The sequence below is a fragment of the Haliotis rufescens genome, unplaced genomic scaffold (assembly GCF_023055435.1).
Source record: "Haliotis rufescens isolate VD_foot unplaced genomic scaffold, xgHalRufe1.0.p SCAF_1, whole genome shotgun sequence".
In the NCBI taxonomy this organism is placed as follows: Eukaryota; Metazoa; Mollusca; class Gastropoda; order Lepetellida; family Haliotidae; genus Haliotis; species Haliotis rufescens.
This window is the reverse complement of record NW_025963779.1, coordinates 62,322,357-62,350,233: the sequence shown is the minus strand read 5'-3', so window position 1 is coordinate 62,350,233 and position 27,877 is coordinate 62,322,357. Positions and strand designations below refer to the sequence as shown.

At 39.5% G+C, this 27,877-nt stretch overlaps 1 protein-coding gene across 1 annotated transcript in view; it reads left to right on the top strand.

The window, feature by feature from the left end:
* LOC124112581 (proprotein convertase subtilisin/kexin type 5-like) overlaps positions 1-27,877 on the top strand; it is a 73,249-nt gene that overhangs the window by 21,074 nt on the left and 24,298 nt on the right. The window contains exons 2-3 of the mRNA XM_046472748.2: positions 11,300-11,404; positions 27,021-27,128. Coding sequence (XP_046328704.2) covers positions 11,300-11,404; positions 27,021-27,128 — 213 coding nt within the window. The remainder of the gene's footprint in view (positions 1-11,299; positions 11,405-27,020; positions 27,129-27,877) is intronic.

Below are 27,877 nucleotides of genomic sequence, written 5' to 3'. Positions count from 1 at the left end.
TCATTTCCCCAATTAACCCATATATCAAACACATTTTGTATAAAAAAAGTAAGCCTGTCTTCCACATCTTCAAATCCATAATCACGAAATTATTATCATGTTTTTTTTGGCCTGATGCAGAATTTCTGTACAACTCAATCCAAGCAAATCTTTGAGGACATGTTGTATTTGTTGCGCTGTTGGCAGACATAGCAGTGTTTAGTCCCATTTCACAAGCAATCTGATGCTAAGCCTCTGTGTTATGGGAATGAAGGTAGGACAAGTGAAGATCTATGACCATGTTGTGAGACAGGGCTTAGGTGAATTCAGTAGACATGGCCAGGCAAGGTGAGGGAATGTCAGCCTGTCCCCAGTAGAGAAGAGCGTTGAGCAGAACATGTCAAATGTCGTCAGTGCCCAAGTAGAGAAAAGTATTGAGCAGGGCTGTCAAATGTCAGGGCACATCCTAAGTAGTAAAGAGCGTTGAGTAGAACGTGTCAAATGTCCGCTCGTCCCCAATTATAGAAAAGTGTTGAGCAGAATGTGTCAAATGTCCGCACATCCCAAGTAGAGAAGAGCGTTGAGCAGAACGTGTCAAATGTCGGCACGTCCCAAGTAGAGAAGAGCGTTCAGCAGAATACGGTAAGTCAAATGTCGGCACGTCCCAAGTAGAGAAGAGCGTTGAGTAGTATTTGTCAAATGTCCGCACGTATCAAGTAGACGAGAATGTTGAGCAGGACGGGTCAAATGTCGGTGCATCCCAAGTCGAGAAGAGTGTTGAGCAGGACGGGTCAAATGTCGGTGCATCCCAAGTCGAGAAGAGTGTTGAGCAGGACAGGTCAAATGTCGGTGCATCCCAAGTCGAGAAGAGTGTTGAGCAGGACAGGTCAAATGTCGGTGCATCCCAAGTCGAGAAGAGTGTTGAGCAGGACAGGTCAAATGTCGGTGCATCCCAAGTCGAGAAGAGTGTTGAGCAGGACAGGTCACATGTCGGTGCATCCCATGTAGAGAAGAGAGTTGAGCAGTATTTGTCAAATGTCCGCACATATCAAGTAGAGGAGAATGTTGAGCAGGACGGGTCAAATGTCGGTGCATCCCAAGTAGAGAAGAGCATTGAGCAGTATTTGTCAAATGTCCACACGTATCAAGTAGAGGAGAATGTTGAGCAGGACGGGTCAAATGTCGGTGCATCCCAAGTCGAGAAGAGTGTTGAGCAGGACAGGTCAAAAGAGCATTGAGCAGTATTTGTCAAATGTCCCCACGTATCAAGTAGAGGAGAATGTTGAGCAGGACAGGTCAAATGTCGGTGCATCCCAAGTAGAGAAGAGCATTGAGCAGTATTTGTCAAATGTCCCCACGTATCAAGTAGAGGAGAATGTTGAGCAGGACAGGTCAAATGTCGGTGCATCCCAAGTCGAGAAGAGTGTTGAGCAGGACAGGTAAAATGTCGGTGCATCCCAAGTAGAGAAGAGAGTTGAGCAGGACGGGTCCAAGGGGATTTGGTGAATTAATTCAATTATTGGAATGATCTATAACTACATGTGAAAGTTTACATTGACCACCGGTTTAAAACCTAAAACTGGACTCATGAAATCACAAGTACCCCTAGTGATACTGCTACAACGTATATTAGGCAAGCTTCTCAAACCAGGCCAATGTCAAACATGTCTACTTCGGTCCATGTAAACTTGTTCATACAAGGTTTTCTTAATCTTAGTTTGTTATATTCCTGCTGGGTTTGACCTGTTTCAGACTCTCCTGTGTGTTGGGTTTGGCCTGTCCACAACTGGTCTACACAGTGTTGGCAATGCTCACACATACATAATGCCAAGAAATGGGAGATCATTGCCATTATTCGATCTCAGTGACCCCGTCATTTTCATGGTACCAATTACTGTTTCTTTAAACCCATACATTCCTGAGATTCTTCTCCATGGCAACCAGAAGTCAGGGACAACAGATTACATCAGTAAGACCAGCACAGACAGATGTGAAGATGGTATCCTAAAACCTATTACTACATGATGGAACAGGGAAATTGGCTTTTATAGATCTAATTGTTCTTCCTTCATGAAGAGTCTCATTCTGCTAAAAGGCACATAATAAGAGAGCAGTCTGAGAATACCAAGTTCAGGTATATACATTATATAGGTATATATCTTTGTATGATGCATGACACTTGTCTGTGTGTGATGCTTTTGTGCATAAAGAATACTTCTCTGTGCTTGTTAGATAGCATTTTCATGAAACGAGTGGACTTTCTGTGGTATCTCGCCAAGCAAATGCTTGTTTGGTTTGATAAAGTGTCAGTTTTGAAGTCTCCATTTGTTTTTATGAATGAAACAGAAGTTCTAGCGTGATCTCAGCCAGGTCACAGTTATAAAATCCAATTATCTAACGAATTAAACAAGGTTAACCTTGTAGGACATACGTGTGACAGAGGTGTGACTTACTGATTTATTATTTTACCATGCTTGCCGACCGCCTCCGTGGTCTTGAGGTAGAGCGTCTGCCCGGAGAGCGGAAGGTCCGGGGTTCGATCCCCGGCCGCGTCATACCAAAAGACGTTAAAAGATGGTACTTGTTGTTACCCTGTCTGGCGCTCGGCATTAAGGGGTTAAAGCAAGGACTGGTCGGCTCGGAGTCAGTATACTGTGTCTGAGTGGGGTATTCATGTTAAACTGCGGCATGGTACCTCAGTGAGCTAGCACTATAAATCGGCATCAGTCCGGTCTAGTACAAGCAGCCACACACACACACGTGCATGCACGTCGCTATATAAGTGCAATAATCTTGGACGCGACGTTAAACCCAATTTCACCTTTCACCATGCTTGCCACCTGTCTGTGTTCTATATATAATATATACACACACACACACACACACACACACACACACACACACACCAATGTGTGATGCAGGACTCATGATACAGATCTACCGTATTTGAAGTAATAAGCACCCATGGCAATATTTGCTGATATATTGGCTAGTGAACAGTCCCAATTAGCACCCCTTCCGATTGATCAATGTACACAAGACTTACCGTTTTCGACGTAATAAGCGCCCAGGGCGCTCTCAAAATTAGACATAGGGGGCTCTTATTAGAATATTATTTTTGTGAAAAAAAACAGCGCTGAAAGATCGTAAATTTCGTGGTTTATGCTGACAGCCTGAAATGTTGACATACGACAGATATATTTTTCCAGAAATTAATTGCCCATAATTAAGGGTGCATATAACACACAAGTGCGTATTATACACAAATAAATAAGTCTTGTGTACATTGATCAATCGGAAGGGGTGCTGATCATGCTGATTGGGATTGTTCACTAGCCAGTATATTAGCAAGTATCGCCGTGGGCGCTTATTAGAGCGGGGCTCTTATTAGGTCAAATACAGTATTTATTCACATATAATACACACACGGGTGTTATATGCACCCTTAATTATGGGCAGTTAAATTCTGGAAAAATATATCCGTCGTACATAAACATTTCAGACTGTCACCATAAACCATGAATTATTTTTTTTTTCAGCAAAATAATATTCTAATAAGAGCCCCCTATTTCTAATTTTGAGAGCGCCCTGGGTGTTTATTATGTCGAATATGGTACACGTGATGTGGATGATATATATGTATTTCTACTTGCAATGCATGTTACATTTGTGATGTATGGTACATGATATATATATATATATATATATATATATATATATATCTACATGTTATGTTTGGTACATAATATATAGCTGCCTGTGATGCATGGTACATAATATATATCTACGTGTCATAAATGGTACACGATACACGATATGTATCTTCTGTGATTCATGTACATTTATCTAGGTATGATGAATGGTGCATGATGTATATCTATGTCATACATGGTACACATTATATATCTGTGTGATGTATGGTACATAATATATATCTACATATGATGCATTGTACATGATATATATTGAATGATGTTGGCCTTCACACTTATCTGTACGCAGGACACATTTTGTGGACTTTATTTACTTTGATTTCAAGTGACATGAATGTAAGAGTGGTAGAATCCTGTCTCTCAGGAAGTGCCAGGGGACATGTCGATGTGGTGATCAAGCACATTCCCTGTGTCAGTAGGGATTCACAATACACACTGTATTGATTGTACTTCTGTGTGGCGTAACGTCGGAACTTTGATGTTAAATCAGGAACATCTGAAGTATCATTCCTCGTGTATTGACTTCCTGCCAGAGGCTCCGTGACATAGATCCATGCTGGGGTCTGTCTGCGGCTGCTTCTGTGTTCCGGCATCATCCCCCTGTACAGGTGTCTACATCATGTACAAGTATTTGTTTCTTGTTTGACACCACATCCAGCAAATATTCCAGGTATATGATGGTGACCTGTAAATAATCAAGTCTTGACCAGACAATCCAGTGCTTCACATTGTGAGCAACGATCCACCTCGTCGGTCTGCGATGATATGCCGTCAACCAAGTCACCAAGCATGTGGTCCCCTCTTACAACCAGCATAGGCTGCTGACCAGTTTTAACCCGGAATCCCCACTGGGTTCATGTACCAGTAAAACAGGATGTAGATACATGATGTGCAACAATGACATGATATTACACCTACTTGACCTGAGGTTCCTGCACCTCTGTGCTTTTGATCAATATGTGCCTCACCAGAGACTTGTTTATGTTTCCTGTGTTCAAGAATCTTTAAGACAGACATACATCTTACATATTTGGATTTTTTCCCCTGAAATCATTTAAGTCGTAGCAGTTTGTAATAGAAATTTATATCAATAAATTAAGAATTATCTTTCCAGATCGATATGTCAGTATCATTGCCATAGTCGTGGTAAAGTGTCTGAGAATACCTTGACTATTAACACAGAACTTGTCCACTGTTCCCAACAGCTAATTACAACCTTATTTAAACAGACTTTCTGACGTTTGTAACTTAGGAAACGTACCAGACTTGTTTCCAGTGATACTGTTTCCGATTGCAAAGCCCCTGATAAAACCTTGCTGTTTGATGTACAATAAGAACCTTTCACAACAAGTCCGATGCAGGCGAGAGATTAGGGCAGGCGAAGAAAGTCTGGGCAATTTGCTTAGTGTTTAAGGTCTCCTCATGGCTATTACCAGTTCATGTTATTTAGTCAATCTCCGGTATTATGGTTGTTGTGACCTGGCTGTTCCAGGGTTTTAGACCTGCTGTAGCCAGCTGCTGTAAGGTGGGGTTGGGCACACAGAGATGCATGACAATTACCGTTACACCAATTCCCATGCCCTGATTGGGGAGTAGTACAGAGTTACCCACCGATTCCCTGCCCTCACTACAGTGGACTATGGGAGAACCAGGTAATCACCCACATTGGGTTGTATGCAGCACACTCCAGTGCTGTCAGGCCGGCTAATTATCTGATAGTATTTCATGATCAGAATAAATTGGCTGTAATTGCTTATGGAGACCATCTGTAGATTCCGGGGCTTGCACTGACTTTCTGAGATGGACTGAGTCTTGTGATGTCTGAATGATTGGCATCGGCTGATAGAATGCTGGATTACTGAGGTACACTAAGTCTTATGGTGATATCACTATCCACATCATTTCTGTGTTTGGACACTGTTGCTGGTAAAATTATGGAGTATTCTAAAACGGTTCCATTTTCATACTTTTAAGATGGTTTCCGATTGTATTGGGATGATTGTAACCTGATATAGTTTTAACTGTGGTTGTGTAGATTACTTGTAGATTACTTGTAATGTGTGATGCCCATCTGTGGCCCAGATAGAACTGAAGGTATGAATATTTTGTTATAATCAAAATCATATTTGCCAGATATTACTGTAGTCATGTTCAAAGGCTCTCTACAAAATGTAGGGTAAGGGATCATGTCAGTTGTGAGTGATGTGTAATCTGAGAGATTTTAACGAAGGGATTTGATCATTAGAAACTGAATCATGCACTTCATGAACAGTATATAAAGAAGTTAATTAGTGTGTGATGAAACGGATAAAATCTTCTCTTTTACATTTTTTTGGATCACTGCAATGCCTTGAAACTGGATTTTATCTCAGTACATGATAGAAACTCTTTTATATCCATGACACTGCTCTTAAAGCTTTGACCCATTTTCAGTTTCACTTTTTCCCTGCTTTGTTTAATGGTCAGACACCATGGGCTAAATGCATCTATACTACTCAAAAAACGTTAAGGACCACCCAATTCTTTCATATTACTCTAGTTAATCTTTCATGGCCTGACAGATTAACTATAGTAATATGAAAGAATTGCGTGGTCTTTAACTTTTTTTTGTTATATATATTGTTGGTCATAGTTCAGTTGCCACACTACTGTGTCATTTGTTGTCATGTGGTGATGTCTCAAATAATCTTTTAACATGAACAGAAAGATTTTAGGTAGAGACATCCACTAGCTGAGACCAGCGATAGAAATTAACAATTTTTAGTCCACTAGTCCATATAGCAGATATAGTGATTATATATAGCAAAACCATTAACACATACAGCAAAACCCTTAAAATGGTAATTTGTTACTAGTGCTTATGATACCTTTACCATTGGTCAGTTTAGCAAGGACTAGAGGATCTATGCCAATTTCTATCACTGCTAGGACGTGCTGAGATGTGTGATGTGTTTTCACATGAACATGCAGTGACAACTGGAGGTCACCGTGAGCTTGTGCCATGGAATGGTGTCGGTTGTACTGTTAATAGTGTTATCGTGAACGTCTTCCTCTGTTGTGAAGCACAATGCTCATTAAGCTGAACCCCTCCATAAAGGATTCCCTTGTGGTAGCATTAAAACATCCCCTCTGAATTTAAATCCAATTTTATGTGATGGCATTACGCTGTCGATTCTCTTAATGGCCACCATGGCATCCATATTGAAATAAAGCACTTCCATGTTTGGATTGATTTATGGAGTTTTAGCCTTTACTTTTCAAGTTTAGTCTCTATTTCAGTTGCACATTGCTATCTTTATTGCTGTAAGCTAGAGGCATGGGCATTTCTGTGTTTAAGTTATCTTGTATTAGATATGCATGTGTTTTCCCAAACAGGAACTGATGTCATAAACCAGAAGTGCCTATATAACTTTCTTATTTATTAACTGGATATGACATCAGGGTTTTACCATAACCTCACAAAACTAGGGTTCCAGGGGACCCCCAATAATTGATTTGAAGGGTCCTTAGAGGGAAATATCATGGTCCTGTGTAGTAATGAAGTGGTGTTGTGTACTGTACTGTAAGATTGATAATTGCTTTTATTACAGGACTTCTATGATTCTTGTCAAGAATTTGCTATAATGAATATTATTGTGCCTCCTTCAGGATGCAATATATATGATTTTCTGCATCCATTCTATATAATTGTGAGTACTGGACACACATTTCTGTGTCATGTAGAACCCAGTGACATTTATTTTCCCTCGTCAGTGATTTCGTTCAAATGGTAGGCTGTAGAACTTTTTATTTATTCTTATTCTTGCATTAGACATGTGTTTCTCAAACCAGAAAGGAAGTCAATAAACTGGTGCATGTAACCTTCTTACTGGCAGTGATTTAGGTGGCAACAGGCAGGGGACTTGCCCTGCAAAATTGTCAAATTGGGAGTGATGTCATTAGACTTGTAGGGAAGCCATTTTAGTGGAAATGTCTTTGGGTGTTCATTATATTAGGTAGAGGCAAGCTGCTTTAATCTGGTATGAGGTTGTAGTAGGCATGCATTTTGCCAAACTGAAGATAATGGTATCACATTGGAAATGTGTGGAGGTATGTAAAGATGGGATAGGGACTTCTGGCCATGGGGGTGATGGGGCAGGTTCTGTTTTTGCAAGTACTTCCAAAGAGTTTTTGAGTTAAGTCTCTATGAGAACCTGATATCCCGAGACCACAACTCTGACTCCGATTCCATATCCAAATCCACAACCACCCACAACCACACCAACCCAACCAACCCAACCCAAACCAACCCAAAACAATCAATAACCAAATATCCACTTCAACAAACATGTACTCAGAACCAACATCTGCACTCCCTCCCAACCACACTTGCAGGCATAATTAAGTGTTTTTTAGCTTGGGATTCCTGCAATTATAGGCTGTGACCCCCTAAAATACAATGTAAATATCCCTGCTCACAATTAATAATAACACCTGCACCCTTCTTATAATCCCACCCACACTGAGGCAGGATGGATTAGAAATGGTCCCTTCTGATAAACAGTCAAACAAGAAGCACACATGTAAGGTTCCCTGATAAGACGGCAAGATAGTTTATGACACGCACAAATTTATGTACCCACAGACAGTAAATTATGTTTCTGTCATTGGGGTCTTGATGCATTGATATAATGATCATGTGTCTATTTGTAATACAATATATTGTGCTCAAATGCTCGGTTTAGTAACTCTGACCTTCCACATGTTCTTTGTGTTCTGCCAGGTGTCTGCTGTGTGTGATGCAGTATTTGTCTGCCATGTGTCTATTGTCTGCCGTGTGTGATGCAGTATGTGTCTGCCTTGTGTCTATTGTCTGCCATGTGTGATGCAAGATGTGTCTGATGTGTGTGATGCAAGATGTGTCTGCCGTGTGTAATGTAAGATGTGTCTGCTGTGTGTAATGTAAGATGTGTCTGCCATGTGTGATGCAAGATGTGTCTGCCGTGTGTGATGCAAGATGTGTCTGTCATGTGTGATGCAAGATGTGTCTGCCATGTGTGATGCAAAATGTGTCCGCGGTGTGTGATGCAAGATATGTCTGCCATGTGTGATGCAAGATATGTCTGCCATGTGTGATGCAAGATGTGTCTGCCATGTGTGATGCAAGATGTGTCTGCTGTGTGTAATACAAGATGTGTCTGTAATGTGTGATGCAAGATGTGTCTGCTGTGTGTAATGCAAGATGTGTCTGCCGTATGTAATGCAAGATATGTCTGCCATGTGTGATGCAAGATGTGTCTGCCATGTGTGATGCAAGATATGTCTGCTGTGTGTAATGCAAGATGTGTCTGTAATGTGTGATGCAAGGTGTGTCTGCCATGTGTAATGCAAGATGTGTCTGCCATGTGTGATGCAAGATGTGTCTGCTGTGTGTGATGCAAGATGTGTCTACCATGTGTGATGCAAGATGTGTCTGCCATGTGTAATGCAAGATGTGTCTGCCATGTGTGATGCAAGATGTGTCTGCCGTGTGTGATGCAAGATGTGTCTGCCATGTGTGATGCAAGATGTGTCTGCCATGTGTAACTGTAATGCAAGATGTGTCTGCCATGTGTATTGCAAGATGTGTCTGCTGTGTGTGATGCAAGATGTGATGCAAGATGTGTCTGCCATGTGTAATGCAAGATGCGTCTGCCATGTGTAACTGTAATGCAAGGTGTGTCTGCCATGTGTAATGCAAGATGTGTCTGCCATGTGTAATGCATAATGTGTCTGCTGTGTGTGATGCAAGATGTGTCTGCCATGTGTGATGCAATATGTTACTGCCACCTGTTATTGACTTACTTGACATGTGTCTTTTCATGTGCTTTCCATGTGTGTGAGTCACCATGTGTTCTAAACCATGTGTATTGCCATGTTTGTTGCCATGTCTTGAATGCAGATCATGTATGAGTCTGACATTTAGTCAATACAGACTGAGTGCAGCTGATAACTGAACAAACAGCCCTCCTAGCTGTGTCTCTGCGTCAATATGGTAAAATGGGAGTTTATGCCTCTGATGGATCAGAAGGGCTTTGTATGCTCCAGACTGCTATGTCAAACCAGCTGAAGGCAAGGCTGTGTTATTCAGATGAATTGGTTTTTTGACTGAGGCACTTTCAGCTTATCGTTACATCAAAGTGCTGCATCTATGAGTAAGGTGACTTTAATGTTATACATATGAAATGTATTTCAGTATTGAGGACAGGATCTAATGGGGATGAAAGCCTGTTCATAGAAGACAACATGCCACCATGTGTAGTGGTGATATTGATTCAGTGCTAATCTAGCTGTCATATCAAAGGGGAAAGGTATTTTATGTAATGTTCAGATGTTATTATTTATGTTTTTCCTGAAGCTGTATTGCTGGACACTGTAGAACACAATAACAAAAGATGCTTTGTTGACATGGAAAGCTCAGATGGGGACAGTGAAAAAAATTGTGGCCATTTTAGATGTACTAAGAATGTTTTCCTATGGTAATCAAAGTGCAGAACATCTGATAGGACATCATTGTAATGACATTTCTCGCAACACAAGCATATACCAAATCCCTGCAGACCTAGGTAACAATCATAATACTATATCTTGATCTCATACCTCAAGGGGCTTCTTTGCTGTAAACTGACGCTTGCCACAGTAGGTCACCTGAATAGCAAGTGCTTGCCACAGTAGATCACCAATAGCAAGTTTTTGCCACAGTAGGTCACCAATAGCAAGTGCTTGCCACAGTAGGCCACCAATAGCAAGTGCTTGCCACAGTAGGTCACCTGAATAGCAAGTGTTTGCCACAGTAGATCACCAATAGCAAGTGCTTGCCACAGTAGGTCACAAATAGCAAGTGCTTGCCTCAGTAGGTCACCAATGGCAAGTGCTTGCCACAGTAGGTCACCTGAATAGCAAGTGCTTGCCACAGTAGGTCACCTGAATAGCAAGTGTTTGCCTCAGTAGGTCACCAATAGCAAGTGTTTGCCACAGTTGGTCACCAACGGTTGGAAGCTAGTTCTTGCCATAGCTTACTAACATGGTAATCAGGTAGTCACATGGCTTTTTATAATGAATTATGTTTGGACATCAAGGGAATATCAGTCATTTTTTTTTTTTTTTTTTTTTTTTTCGTACTGTTAACTTCTGGTATCTCTGGTCCATATGCTTGTCGTAAGAGGCGACAAACGGGATCGGGTGGTCAGGCTTTCTGACTTGGTTCATGCATGTCATCGTATCCCAGTTGCTTGGATTGGTGCTTATGATATCAATCACTGGATTGTCTGGTCCAGAATCGATTATTTGCAGAACACTGTCATATACATGGAATATTGCTGAGTGAGACATTAAACAACAAACTCTGGTCAAGACTTTGTTACATGGGTGACAAACTATAATGATGACACTTCTCAATTCATGACCCTGTTCACTTGACATGAGATAGTTTACACTGCCAATCATTGTCGCTGAAATTGAGTAGATTTGAGACACTTACTCATTTGAGAAGTGTTTCATAGAATTTTTCTTATAAACCTTTTTGTTTTAAGTGTCTTTATAACCTGATTTTTCTGTGGGTGTATCACTGTTTGCACTGTTTGTTTCAGGTGGGAAGTGTCGCTGATCACTATTTGTTTGAGATCCCCGGGCGTGCTCGGAGATCTGCTAGTCACAGTGCTGAGCATCATGAATCCCTGGCAGCCCATCCACAGGTAAATAATGCATCCACATAATAGGAAAACAATGTTTACATCCACAGGTAAATAATGCATCCACGTAATAGGAAAACAATGTCCATATCCACAGGTAAATAATGCATCCACATAATAGGAAAACAATGTTTACATCCACAGGTAAATAATGCATCCACATAATAGGAAAACAATGTTTACATCCTCAGGTAAATAATGCATCCACATAATAGGAAAACAATGTCCATATCCACAGGTAAATAATGCATCCACATAATAGGAAAACAGTGTCCATATCCACAGGTAAATAATGCATCCACATAATAGGAAAACAATGTCCATATCCACAGGTAAATAATGCATCCACATAATAGGAAAACAATGTCCATATCCACAGGTAAATAATGCATCCACATAATAGGAAAACAATGTTCATATCCACAGGTAAATAATGCATCCACGTAATAGGAAAACAATGTTCATATCCATAGGTAAATAATGCATCCAATTAACCTTTAGCCTGCTGAATTGTTTTAGCATAAGGCGCTGAGAAGACGTCGGAGGATTTCAAACAGTCGGTACTTCATTAAACAAGGGCCAAGTGAAGAAATATTTTGCACATTTATTCCTGATAGAAAACTACACATTGCTATGTAAAAAATTCCTGATGTTTTCAGTCATACCAAGGTTAAGACCAAAGCGAACGCAAAATTTGTAAATTTTCGTGAACTTGCCTCAATTACGTTATTTAAGGTGGTTTACGTTTCATGTTAGGAACCTCTTTAAATCGTTACATTTGTGCAAATTGATTACAATAATCATATCTCCGATATCTTAATTTTAACTGAGCATACATTTGATGTTTTTTATTGGTGAATAACCGATATCTTTCCTATATGTTTCCGATATCTTAATTTTAACTGAGCATACATTTGATGTTTTTTATTGGTGAATAACCGATATCTTTCCTATATGTTTCCGATATCTTAATTTTAACTGAGCATACATTTGATGTTTTTTATTGGTGAATAACGGCAGGATGGTAAATTATGAACCATTTCAGTAAATTTATTATCCAAACGTGTAACCAAAAAAACCCTCAATTTTGGGGGTCATCATGTCAGTTGCAGAAATATGAACATTCGGGTTAATCTAGTGTCACGTTATAAAATTTGCAGGAAACAATGATTCATAAATATTCACTAATCCTAATTTCAAGTGTTTTGGTTGAACATTTATGATACAGTAGAACACGGATATAACGAACACGGATATGATAAGGATATGTTTCATGTATCTGCGATGTACACGCTGATGATTTTATTTTCACTATAAAAATTGTGTCCCAGGCAATATGTCTATAAATATCATCAATCAGCAATGATCAACCTCCACAACAAGTGCACGAAACTCGACGTGACAAAAACGTGTTTCAAAATAGCATTCATGCGATGCCGAATATGATAGGATATACGCAAGTGCAGGATGTATATATCAGTAAAATACTTCATACATATTTTCAGTGTTAGTTTATAATTAAAAGTGGGATAGTTAAAGAATTTTTCCTTTTATAATACATTTATCATGTTTATTGATTCTAGCATTATTTTAGAACAATTTCACGGAGCATTTAAAAATTTATTCCATCAATATAGAGACCGCCATGATTTGTTATTGATGATAGATTTGTTAATGTTTAATTATTAACAGCTGTTCACAGCTTCTAAAATATTAAGTTATATTTTATATTTAGTAGGCATTTTTTTCCACAATGATTATATGTATTGACACTAAACATTGGTCAATGAATCAGCAAAGTTTTACTGATCAAACTTCAATTATTATCTTTAGTTTAAACATATTTTATTCAACAATTATTATCGTTCACCTGAACATCAATTATGTGAATAAGTAACTATTTGATGTCATTATTTAAGTTTGTATTCCATAATAAGATCCTAATGAACATATACATACACAAGTCATATTGGACATTAATCTTGTGTATGAAGTGGTTTGTTTTCCAAACAAAACAATTCTTAAATACAGTTGTAATATGAATATGATACATTAATTTCTTGTAACAGTGCATGAGATTTTTGTTTGTTTAATCACAAGAACAAGGGTGGCACTTAAGCTGGTGAGTTAGCCATATATATATTTATAAGAGAATGTTATCTTTTGAAAAAGGAATAGGGCACATTACGTACATTGACAATTCTTGCAGTTGTGTTGTGTTGGAGAAAGTTACATGGAAATATCCTATGTTATGTATTTTTTCAGGGTTTTCACTAATGAACATGATGAAATAATGTGTAATCAGTCTGGCAGGACTTTCCAGGTTTGTGACAGTGACGCTCATGCATGTCCCCTAAATGAACATGAACCACTGTAAAATGTGATCAACAGTCAGTACAAAAACTCAAAATAAATGCAGATCACCACCAGCTTTAGTTCTGACATCGTTGAACATTTGATGGGTTTCTGAATATCCAGTCAGTATAGTTCAGCCACACCCCCTGACTTTATGTCACCATATATGGTTTATTTCGCAAACATGATCTGCTGCAAACCTGTTTTTCCCTTGTATGCAATCACAGTATCCAGCTTCATCAGCTTGTGTGTCACAAGTTCCTCAGTTGCTGTGTATAAAAGTGCCTTTGCCATCATGAAACAAGAACAGTCGAAAACAAAAGTATTTGTCAAAAATACCCAACACATTTGTCTTTCCTTGAATAATCCTAGGTTTAGTGCTTGAAATTTTCAGTGTCATAAATTATTTTTTTAAAATTTCATAAGGATTTTTCTTTGAAGACAAACGTCAAACCATCTGACAAGTTAGATAGAATTTTGACTTTAAAAGTCCTCATTTCTGAGGTGTCCCTTCTTTTCAGATTTTTTTTTCTACTTTTACTTTTAGGACAAAACATGAACCGTCTACTCGAGTTTGGTTACGTAAACAAAACATGTTTTAAAATGTAAAAAGGAATTTGACTGATAAGAAATCTTTTTTTATCCCATCGTTTAATGAAATGTATTTGAAATGTGCTTTTTGTATGTAAATTTTTTATAGAGTATGTACTGGTACCCAAACTGGTATGTACAGTTTTGTAGTTTCAAGGATACACATTACTTTTTGTTTGAAAAATTAATTTATTATCACTTTCCTGTCAAAACACTAAAATTAACTTATGCTTATGGTTTACCAATTAACTGGCCTCATTCAGTGACAAGAATTTATTACTTTCCTATCACAATCAAACAATTTGAGTTGTGCCAATGTGGGCTGACTTCACTCAAGGACCACATGCCTTTAGGTTAGTCATATTATGAACTTGATGAAATATTTTATATCATAATGGTCAACTCGTTGTTTGCAGTAAACATGAAAAAATATAAAATCATACATATTTAGTTCAGTTTTCTTGTCGTCAAAAATCACAAAGTACTTTGAGTACTGTTTTGTTTTGGGTACACATAGGCCCTACAATCATCCAGTCGACGTGTTCCTGCTTTGATCCTTAATATTCTAAATTGTTCCTCTTGCAATGACAGACCAATAAAATATTATGTTGTTGTTATTATGGCATATCAATATGTTATATCGCTCTCCGCTGCCATCATTTTCAGAAAATAATTTTTAAATCATCGAGCATGGAACCCTTTACGGTTTTGGATATAGACTTACAAATTTGATGTTACGCAACGGCAGCAATCACGAATAAATATGAAACAAATAGGAGTGAAAACTGCTATTTATGTCAATAAATAGTAAACAGTTGACGAAAGATTGTAAATTATGTAATTTCTTTTGAATTTGGAATTTCGAAAAAAAAATTGTGATAGCTTACTGACTTTTCCATATTTTGCTTCGATGTGTGTCATGCAGTACATGCTTCCTGTTTCAGAAATGATAGCTATAATTCAAGTATTTTGATTACTTTTTATAAACTGCATTATTTTGCTAGTAAATGGTTACCTAGAATGTATATCAGTTCATTTTTTCCATATCATCCAAGGGGGCGGTCGGGTAGCCTAGTGGTTAAAGCGTTCGCTCGTCACGCCGAAGACCCAGGTTCGATTCCCGACATGGGTACAATGTGTGAAGCCCATTTCTGGTGTCCCCCGCCGTGATATTGCTGGAATATTGCTAAAAGCGGCGTAAAACCATACTCACTCACTCCCCATATCATCCAATATTTGTCATTATTTGCAGTGTTTGTTGACTTTGTTCAACTCAACAAATCGCGAGTTAGGCCACGCCTAAATGTGTCATTGATGTTTGTAGGCATGTCAGTGTGTCCAAAGGTTTATCAAAAGAAATCATTTGCAAACTCTATAAAATGAGATTTTGTTTTTACAAAGAAATATGCATCCGTGTCAATAATTCTAGAAGATTAAGTTGGATGTAACAAAATTATTGTAATAGTCTAACGGGATCACTATGCATGTGGAGTTGTTTGTTTACTGCCGTTGCCAGGATCGTACAAGCTCCATCCAATCAATGATGTTACGATTCAGATTGTTTTTGTTTTGATTTAATTACATTGAAATTTGCTAATTTTTAGAAATAAAGAAACTTAAGTGTTTTCCTTTCATCAGCAAACAAAAAATTATGATTGAATATGTAAAATGATAAAATTATAATAAAAATATTGGGCTGCATGCCGCTCAACGTGAAGTGCCAAAAGTCAACAATGGCCGTTTCTGGTAGTTGTGTGCCGCTAAATTTTTGCCGTTATCTCACGATGTTTTCTTTTTAAGGTAAATAAACTACTGATGGTTTTGATATTTTGCAAGCTGAGCATTTTTGCATACCATATGTAACTTAAAATATACACAAAGCCTACTTGTTAAACAGAAAAGTTATATAATAGCGAGTTTCATTTGGGTGTGTCCTTTGACATATTCACCACAATACAACTATTATAACAATCACAACATCCACCATACAACTATGATCACATTCACTACAATATGACTATATTCATGTATTAATCACAATACAACAATGTTCACAACAACCACAATACTACTATGTTGACATCCACCACAGTACAACTTTGTTCATACCCACCACAGTACAACTATGTTCACAACAACCACAATACAACTATGTTCACAACAACCACAATACAACAATGTTCACATCCACCACATTACAACTATGTTCACAGCAACCACAGTACAACTGTGTTCACACCCACCACAATGCAACCATGTTCACAACCACCACAATACAACTATGTTCACAACAACCACAATACTACTGTGTTCACATCCACCACAATGCAACAATGTTCACAACACAACTTTGTTCACAACAACCACAATACAACTATGTTAACAACAACCACAATACAACTATGTTCATAGCAACCACAATACAACTATGTTCACATCCCCAGTAAAACTGTTCGTATTCACCACAATACAACTATGTTCACAACATCCACAATGCAACTATGTTCACAGCAACCACAATACAACTATGTTCACAGCAACCACTATTAAACTGTGTTCATAACATCCAAAATACAACTATGTTCACATCCACCACAATACAAGTATGTTCACAACAACCACAACACATCTATGTTCACAACAACCACAATACAACTATGTTCATAGCAACCACAATACGACTATTTTCACATCCACAGTATAACTGTTCGTATTTACCACAATACAACTATGTTCACAACATCCACAATGCAACCATGTTCACATCCCCAATATAACTGTTCACATTCACCAAAATACAACTTTATTCACATCTGCAATACAACTTTGTTCACATCCACAATACAACTTTGTTCACATCCACAATACAACCATGTTCAAATCCACAATACAACTTTGTTCACATCCACCACAATACAACTTTGTTCAAATCCACAATACAACTTTGTTCACATCCACAATACATTCATGTTCACATCCACAATGCAACCATGTTCACATCCACAAAACAACTTTGTTCAAATACACAATACAACTTTGTTCAAATGCACAATACAACTTTGTTCACATCCACAATACAACCATGTTCAAATCCCCAATACAACTTTGTTCACATCCACCACGATACAACTTTGTTCACATCCACCACAATACAACTTTGTTCACATCTGCAATACAACTTTGTTCACATCCACAATACATTCATGTTCACATCCACAATACAACTTTGTTCACATCCACCACAATACAACTTTGTTCACATCCACCACAATACAACTTTGCACCATACATGGAACAAATATGAGATACTCAGTGTCAGTTTGTTCTGCCCAGAAGTTTCTGTAAACAATCATGACCTACTCCTACATCAGACATAATGAATCTCTCACATGTCTTCTGCCATATCATCTTTGGTTATCTAGTGTGTCATATCTTTTTTCTGTTATGATAAATGCCATGACCCATTTCCCTCCCTAGCTCTGTTTATTTAATTGGCAAGTGGCATCGCCATCTCTTCCCGACCACATACTTAAAAATTGTCACAGAAGTGCTCATTAGCTTGAAATCAACAACCAAGAGGTTTTTCCAACCAAATTGGACACTTTCAACACAAAAATAGACAGTGCTGCAATTTCATGTTGCACAACCGTGTTTGTCCTCCATGTGACATCCAGCACAACTGTGCCATGATTGCAGTTTATTACCTCCACCTCATGCACTCTGTCAGGAGAGTGAGTATCATCAAATTGATATTTGCAATATGTATGCACTTTGTCAAGGTTTTATTGCTGTCAGTTACCTGAATGAAATATGGGTTGCATCAACCATCAGGAGTTGTGTTTATTGCCTGCAGAACAGGCTGATGCTTGTATTGGCTGTGCACCACCTGCAGGATCTTTCTTAAAATGCACCTCCGATTAACAAGGTGTTCTGCAGTTTTGAGCAGATGAATGACAATGTGTACACTGCATTACTTTCCTGAATTTTAGCATGAAACGATGCATTTCATAAAGTAGAGATCATTTGTGGAAACAATGTCTTTATTTACCGTAAAGGCGACGTTTTGGTATAGATCCTTATACCGTTTTCAAGCAACGATAAATAAAGATGTTGTAAGCCATAAATTATCTCTACTTTGTCATCCCTCAACTTCCTGTTTGCCTGTCAAACTAATGCATATCATAGTACTAAACTGATATTCATTTTTGAACTTGCATGTTGACCAGATATGTAGAAATAAAAGTTTATATTGCAAGACCAGCTTCATGAAAACTGTGACCCTCATAGCAATATACACAGGTAGTGTTTTGAAAATTCTTTTCTTTTTCTTGAATTGTATAATAGGCATTTCTTTGAAGTTGACGGATGACAAATTTGACACATTTTATTGATAACAACTTCTTTATGTTGCTTATGGATCCTTATACTGTTGCAATAGTATAAGGATCGTTTCAAGGCATCAATAGTGGTTATCTGACCGTGGTTGCTGTAAATAACGATGAGTTGTGCAATCTTCCGATTGCTTCACACACGATTTCGCCAAAATTAATTTAAACAATATTCAAAGGAATTTTGAATAAAATTAATGAAATAGGTTACAAACATAAGTCCAGATATACATTGAACACATTTTAAAACCAGACAGTGTAATTACAAGTTTACATTGCGTACTCAAGTACGAAGTTGTTGACATGGTATTTCCGGCTTTACAAGCTCACGGTAATGTCTTTGTGTTTGGGGAAAAAACCATCAAATCTCATTATGGTGTGTATAATGTGTACCCCCTTCTACACAGCCGTGTTTTTTTTAAAAAGTGTGCACTATACTCAAGAAAATTTGGTATACCGAAACGTTGCTATTACAGTAAAATATAAATTGTGTCCACATTTTCTTTTCTTGCTGCTGAACAGCATGACCGGGATTTTTCACCCAAACCTGTAAATCAAGCAGGAATAACAGCCTTGCATGAGCACTCTTTGTAAGATGTCAACAAGTTGGTTAGTCAGGGATGTTTTCAGTGATGAGGCCATTTTGCTGATGTACTCATATGTCACCAAATACATCTGAAATGTTCATGAACGTGCCATTCAATTCCAGTGATCGTGGTGTTAGGCTGATAGCGTCAGTTAATTTCTTCCCCCAAAAAATTCTGTAATTTGATGAAGGAGACAGAATTTTGGAAGATACATCTGTTTGTCACGAGTTGGTCATAAATAATGTTCTGGCAGCTTAGTGGATGATTATGACACCCCTCTAGCAGCATGACAGATGAGGGGAAAGTGTGATTTGTTGATGTGTGGCTGCAGTGCATCGATTAGACTTAGCCTGGACTACATGGATGGTGCATGTTTGCTTGCAGTGGTGATTTGTTTTGTTGGCTTGTCAAATTGATCTTGTTTCCAATTTGTCCACTGCAGTAAAAAAAATTGCAATTTAAAGTATATCACAACAATCAGGGTGGATGAGAAAAGCTAGTGGGTGACTGCATGAACAATGATCCAGTAGTAGGGATGCTATTACTCATTCTGTCAGATTACCACCCAATCCCTATTTCAATCTTCCTGTCAGAGCAAGCATGAGGTGAACCTGTTCTTCTTTGGAACAGGCATCCGCATGGAGAGACAAGGATGAGGTGCTGGTGACTTTCACTGCTTTTGCATCTGCATGGGGAGACAAGCGTGAGGCGCTGGTGACTTTCATTGCTTTGGCATCTGCATGGGGAGACAAGCGTGAGGCGCTGGTGACTTTCATTGCTTTGGCATCTGCATGGGGAGACAAGCGTGTGGCGCTGGTGACTTTCATTGCTTTGGCATCTGCATGGGGAGACAAGCGTGAGGCGCTGGTGACTTTCATTGCTTTGGCATCTGCATGGGGAGACAAGCGTGTGGCGCTGGTGACTTTCATTGCTTTGGCATCTGCATGGGGAGACAAGCGTGTGGCGCTGGTGACTTTCATTGCTTTGGCATCTGCATGGGGAGACAAGCGTGAGGCGCTGGTGACTTTCATTGCTTTGGCATGTTCATGGGGAGACAATCATGAGGCGCTGGTGACTTTCATTGCTTTGGCATGTTCATGGGGAGACAAGCGTGAGGCGCTGGTGACCTTCATTGCTTTGGCATCTGCATGGGGAGACAAGTGTGAGGCGCTGGTGACTTTCACTGCTTTGGCACCTCCAAGGGGAGACAAGCGAGAGGTGCTGGTGACTTTCATTGCTTTGGCACCTCCAAGGGGAGACAAGCGAGAGGTGCTGGTGACTTTCACTGCTTTGGCATCTGCATGGGGAGACAAGCGTGAGGCGCTGGTGACTTTCATTGCTTTGGCATCTGCATGGGGAGACAAGCAAGAGGCGCTGGTGACTTTCATTACTTTGGCATCTGTGTGAGGTGCTGGTGACTTTCACTGCTTTGGCATCTGCATGGGGAGACAAGCGTTAGGTGCTAGTGACTTTCACTGCTTTGGCATCTGCATGGGGAGACAAGCGTGAGGTGCTGGTGACTTTCACTGCTTTGGCATCTGCATGGGGAGACAAGCGTGAGGTGCTGGTGACTTTCACTGCTTTGGCATCTGCATGGGGAGACAATCATGAGGTGCTGGTGACTTTCACTGCTTTGGCATCTGCAAGGGGAAATAAGCGTGAGGTGCTAGTGACTTTCACTGCTTTGGCATCTGATACATCCTAATGGAATAAAGTAGACATGAAGTTTTGAAAAATTCTGAATGTTGGCAAATTTTATATAACAACCTTCAATTCCAAATGTTTACAAGATCCCCCTCCACAATAAAGCAGGGAATCAGTTCATAAATACAAGTAAGAAAAAGTGTGCATCAGGCTCACTTGACAGACACTTGCTACTTCAAAGCATAGCTCTTTATTTCAGGGGAATGGATCAATTGCTAGTTATGAAAGAAAACAAATTTTAAGGGTAAAATATAAGAAAACAAATTGACAAGTCATGTCATATTTTTAAATAAATATGATAAATGGACAACCATGTAACAAAAGAAAGAAACGTGTTCAGGCTTATTTATGTCAGCTGAGATGTCTATAACATTATCAATGAGGACTGAGTCATGACATATTAAGACTGATTTGGTGACAAATTGAAACTGCCCTTTGCTAGTTCTTGCCTGGGGTCATTGGACAAGCAGTTGAATCAATCAGCAACTTTGTGATTGGTTTTGTTACTGAACATTGGCACACATGATCTCCAGGATAAGAGCTCCATTTGATTAAATGTGGGTGGCCACTTCCATATCGGTCAAGGTCAAATCAGCTGAGATCTTAAACACTGAGGCCAACTGATAAGACAATTTTCAAAACGAATGGAGGAACTGACTTATCAAAACCTACAACTTTGTCAAGATTCAGACATAACATCATTAAAGGGTTGACACGTTAATATATCATAATGATTAATTATGTGAATATATGTCAGTTAATATTTGTATTTCCTTCTGAGCACCACTTGCTAAATTGCTGCTGAGTGTTTCATAAACAAATGTCCTGACCAACCATCTCAGTAGTTTATTCATCAAATAACCTAATATTCACTTAACAAATCATGTTTGTATGTTGTTTAACGCCGCACTCAGAAATATTTCAACTGTATGGGGCCGTGACAGTGGTCTGTGTACTCAGTTATTAACTGGAGCCGTGACAGTGGTCTGTGTACTCAGTTATTAACTGGAGCCGTGACAGTGGTCTGTGTACTCAGTTATTAACTGGGGCTGTGACAGTGGTCTGTGTACTCAGTTATTAACTGGGGCCGTGACAGTGGTCTGTGTACTCAGTTATTAACTGGGGCTGTGACAGTGGTCTGTGTACTCAGTTATTAACTGGGGCCGTGACAGTGGTCTGTGTACTCAGTTATTAACTGGGGCTGTGACAGTGGTCTGTGTACTCAGTTATTAACTGGGGCTGTGACACTCACCATGGTCTGTGTACTCAGTTATTAACTGAGGCTGTGACAATTGGCTGTGACAGTGGTCCGTACTCGGTTATTAACTGAGGCTTTGACAGTGGTCTGTACACTCAGTAGTTTTTAACTGGGGCTGTGCCACACTTGTCGATGTATTCTGATATTGAATGAGACTGTCACAGTGGTCTAGGTTGTGTCACCGAGTGGTGACGGATTCACCTGTTGCTGTGTCACCGAGTGGTGATGGATTCACCTGTTGCTGTGTCACCGAGTGGTGACGGATTCACCTGTTGCTGTGTCACCGAGTGGTGATGGATTCACCTGTTGCTGTGTCACCGAGTGGTGACGGATTCACCTGTTGCTGTGTCACCGAGTGGTGATGGATTCACCTGTTGATGGATTCACCTGTTGCTGTGTCACTTGGTGGTGATGGATTCACCTGTTGCTGTGTCACCGAGCGGTGATGGATTCACCTGTTGCTGTGTTACCGAGTGGTGATGGATTCACCTGTTGCTGTGTCACTTGGTGATGATGGATTCACCTGTTGCTGTGTCACCGAGTGGTGATGGATTCACCTGTTGCTGTGTCACTTGGTGGTGATGGATTCACCTGTTGCTGTGTCACCGAGTGGTGACGGATTCACCTGTTGCTGTGTCACTGAGTGGTGATGGATTCACCTGTTGATGGATTCACCTGTTGCTGTGTCACTTGGTGGTGATGGATTCACCTGTTGCTGTGTCACCGAGCGGTGATGGATTCACCTGTTGCTGTGTCACCGAGTGGTGATGGATTCACCTGTTGCTGTGTCACTTGGTGATGATGGATTCACCTGTTGCTGTGTCACCGAGTGGTGATGGATTCACCTGTTGCTGTGTCACTTGGTGGTGATAGATTCACCTGTTGCTGTGTCACCGAGTGGTGATGGATTCACCTGTTGCTGTGTCACCGAGTGGTGATGGATTCACCTGTTGCTGTGTCACTTGGTGGTGATAGATTCACCTGTTGCTGTGTCACCGAGTGGTGATGGATTCACCTGTTGCTGTGTCACCGAGTGGTGATGGATTCACCTGTTGCTGTGTCACCGAGTGGTGATGGATTCACCTGTTGCTGTGTCACTTGGTGGTGATGGATTCACCTGTTGCTGTGTCACCGAGTGGTGATGGATTCACCTGTTGCTGTGTCACCGAGTGCTGATGGATTCACCTGTTGCTGTGTCACTTGGTGGTGATGGATTCACCTGTTGCTGTGTCACCGAGTGGTGATGGATTCACCTGTTGCTGTGTCACCGAGTGCTGATGGATTCACCTGTTGCTGTGTCACTTGGTGGTGATGGATTCACCTGTTGCTGTGTCACCGAGTGGTGATGGATTCACCTGTTGCTGTGTCACTTGGTGGTGATGGATTCACCTGTTGCTGTGTCACCGAGTGGTGATGGATTTGCCTGTTGCTGTTTCACTTGGTGGTCATCGATTCATCTGTTGCTTTGTCACCGAGTGGTGATGGATTTGCCTGTTGTTCTCAGCTGCCATACAGGACGCTGCAGATGCTGGCTTGCAAGTCCCTCCGGGCCAGCACACAAAACACATGATCCAGGCTTGATGAATTGGATCAGACAGGAATCAATTATGTCTTTGGTATTTTTTATGTTGACAAGAGATTATTTCCCACAGGAAAATGTAACTGGTATGGTGCCCAAGGATGCAGTGTGTTTAGCTTGAACAATTTGACAAAAAACAGCAAAGAACACTGAAGAAAAATCAATTCTGACCCGACTGGACTTGGAACACATGGAAAAAGAAGTCATCAGCATTATGCCGTGTTTATGATCATGATGATGTTGAAAGCTCTGTGCCATGTTGACATGTTGCTGAATGCTCTGTGCCATGTGTAAATAATCGGGTGTATGATATATGCCATGTGTAAATAACCGGGTGTATGATATTTATGTGTAAATAATGGTGTATGATATATGCTATGTGTCGATAATGGTGTATGATTGATGCCATGTGTAGTTAATGGTGTATGATTGATGCCATGTTCAGATAATGGTATAGATATATGCCATGTGTAGATAATGGTGTATGATTGATGCCATGTGTAGATAATGGTGTATGATTGATGCCATGTACAGATAATGGTAGAGATATATGCCATGTGTAGATAATGGTGTATGATTGATGCCATGTGTAGATAATGGTGTATGATTGATGCCATGTACAGATAATGGTATAGATATATGCCATGTGTAGATAATGGTGTATGATATATGCCATGTGTAGATAATGGTATAGATATATGCCATGTGTAGATAATGGTGTATGATATATGCCATGTGTAGATAATGGTGTATGATATATGCCATGTGTAGATAATGGTGTATGATATATGCCATGTGTAGATAATGGTGTATGATTGTTGCCATGTGTAGATAATGGTGTATGATATATGCCATGTGTAGATAATGGTGTATGATATATGCCATGTGTAGATAATGGTGTATGATTGTTGCCATGTGTAGATAATGGTGTATGATATATGCCATGTGTAGATAATGGTGTATGATATATGCCATGTGTAGATAATGGTGTATGATTGTTGCCATGTGTAGATAATGGTGTATGATATATGCCATGTGTAGATAATGGTGTATGATATATGCCATGTGTAGATAATGGTGTATGATTGTTGCCATGTGAACATGTGAATGACATGCCATGAGGAAATGTTGCTGAATGAAGTATATCATGAGGATATCGGTTTGAGGACATCAGTTACTGAATCACATGTACCATGAGGACAATAGTCCCCAGATGACATATACCATGAGGATATCAGATGCTGAATCACATACAGGAAGACATCAGTTGCTGTATGACATATGTCACGAGGACATCATTTGCTGAATGGCGTATACCATGATGACATCTGTTGCTGAATGGCATATACTATAATGACATCAGTTGCTGAATGGCATATAGAAGGACATCAGTTGCTGAATCACATATACCATGAGGACAATAGCCCCCAAATGACATATACCCTAAGTACATCAGTTGCTGAATGGCATATACCATGAAGACATATATATTGTCACTGTGTGGGGGTTGTACAATATTATACTTGCCATGTACATAGTAGACTTTCATCAGTATCTGCTAAGGGTCATTTGAGCCGTTATCAATGTTGTCCATTTATCATCCAAGATCATGTTGGTATTGTGCAGCGGTGTAGTGATACCCCCAGTGTGTACCGAGTTTGAGAGGTTTGTGTGCATACTGTGCAGATACAGGAATATTTGTAAAAGATAATTCTCCGTGGTATAACTCAATGTCCTGCATTGTGAGTCAGCCTTGATATTGGGGAACACATCTGGTCACAAAAGATCTCTTCACACCAGTAGGGACTTTTACACATGATAATTGGCATCAAATTGTAATTTTCTTGTTACTGCCTAAAACATTTGAGAAGGAATGAATAATGTATTTTTCGACTTTTTAACTTTGTTAATCCCACATAAGCTTTGCAAGTAGTTGGTCACTGATGACTGAAGGTGGCAAGGTATTTAGTGTGACCAGGCCTTTCTGATGGCTGCACCCTGCAAATCAATCTCCCCCAACTTGTGCACAATACAGGCTATTCACAACTTCACTGTTTCAACATCTGTAACGTTTGCTGGTGAATTCTGATGTAGCCATGTTACAATTTCTTAGTTTTTGTTTCAAATAAAGTATTTGAATAAAAACATATGGAATCTTGTTGAATTTGAAGTCAAGTGTACCACTGTACAACAGGACATGAATGTAGATTATGTTCAGTTTACATTTGTGCAACATGATGACAACAGTATGTGAAGTTTACATTTGTGCAACATGATGACAACATTATGTGCAGTTTACATTTGTGCAACATGATGACAACATTATGTGCAGTTTACATATGTGCAACATCATGATACATTATGTTCAGTTTACATTTGTGCAACATCATGACAACCTTATGTGCAGTTTACATTTGTGCAACATCATGACAACATTATGTGCAGTTTACATTTGTGCAACATGACAACATTTTGTGCAGTTTACATTTGTGCAACATGACACCATTATGTGCAGTTTACATTTGTGCAACATGACAACATTATGTGCAGTTTGCATGTGTGCAACATGATTACAATATGTACAGTTTACATTTGTGCAACATGACACCATTATTTGCAGTTTACATATGTGCAACATGATTACAATATGTTCAGTTTACATTTGTGCAACATCATGACAACAATATGTTCAGTTTACATTTGTGCAACATGATTACAATACGTTCAGTTTACAAATGTGCAACATGACAACATTATGTGCAGTGTATATTTGTGCAACATGATGACAACATTATGTACAGTTTACATTTGTGCAACATGATGACAACATTATGTACAGTTTACATTTGTGCAACATGATGACAACATTATGTACAGTGTACATTTGTGCAACATGATGACAACATTATGTACAGTTTACATTTGTGCAACATCATGACAACCTTATGTGCAGTTTACATTTGTGCAACATCATGACAACATTATGTGCAGTTTACATTTGTGCAACATGACAACATTTTGTGCAGTTTACATTTGTGGTAAACCTTGGTTGAGTTTGAATGCATACTTTCCATCTTCAGGACCATGGAGGAAAACTAGAATGTTGTTTATTATGTCACATGGTGTGCTGAATGTGTTGTTGCTGCTGCTGCTGCAGGTGCTGTGGTTCGAGCAGCAGATCGAGAGGAAGAGGGTGAAGAGGGACCTCCAGCCTGCACCTCCGTTTCATCTGAATGACCCCAACTACAGCGACCAGTGGTACCTGGTAAGCAGATATATATATATGTGTGTGTGTGTGTAATGTGTATCATGTTACAGGGTGTTTCATGTGACAGTAGTTTGTGTCATGTGACAGTAGAGTGTATTATGTGACAGTCATGTGACAGAAGGGTGTGCATGTGACAGTACAGTGTATAATGTGACAGTAGGGTTTGTCATGTGACGGTAGGGTGTATCATGTGACAGTTGGGTGTATCATGTGACAGTAAGGTGTATCATTTGACAGTAAGTTGTATCATGTGACAATAGGGTGTGACATGTGACAGTGGGGTGTATCATGTGACAGTAGAGTGTATCATGTGACAGTTAAGTGCATCATGTGACAGTAGGGTCCATCATGTGACAGTAAGGTGTATCATGTGACAGTGGGGTGTATCATGTGACAGTAAGGTGTATCATGTGACAGTAAGGTGTATCATTTGACAGTAAGGTGTATCATTTGACAATAGGGTGTGACATGTGACAGTGGGGTGTATCATGTGACAGTAGAGTGTATCATGTGACAGTTAAGTGCATCATGTGACAGTAAGGTGTATCATTTGACAGTAAGGTGTATCATTTGACAATAGGATGTGACAGTGGGGTGTATCATGTGACAGTAGAGTGTATCATGTGACAGTTAAGTGCATCATGTGACAGTAAGGTGTATCATGTGACAGTAAGGTGTATCATTTGACAGTAAGGTGTATCATGTGACAGTGGGGTGTATCATGTGACAGTAGGGCGTATCATGTG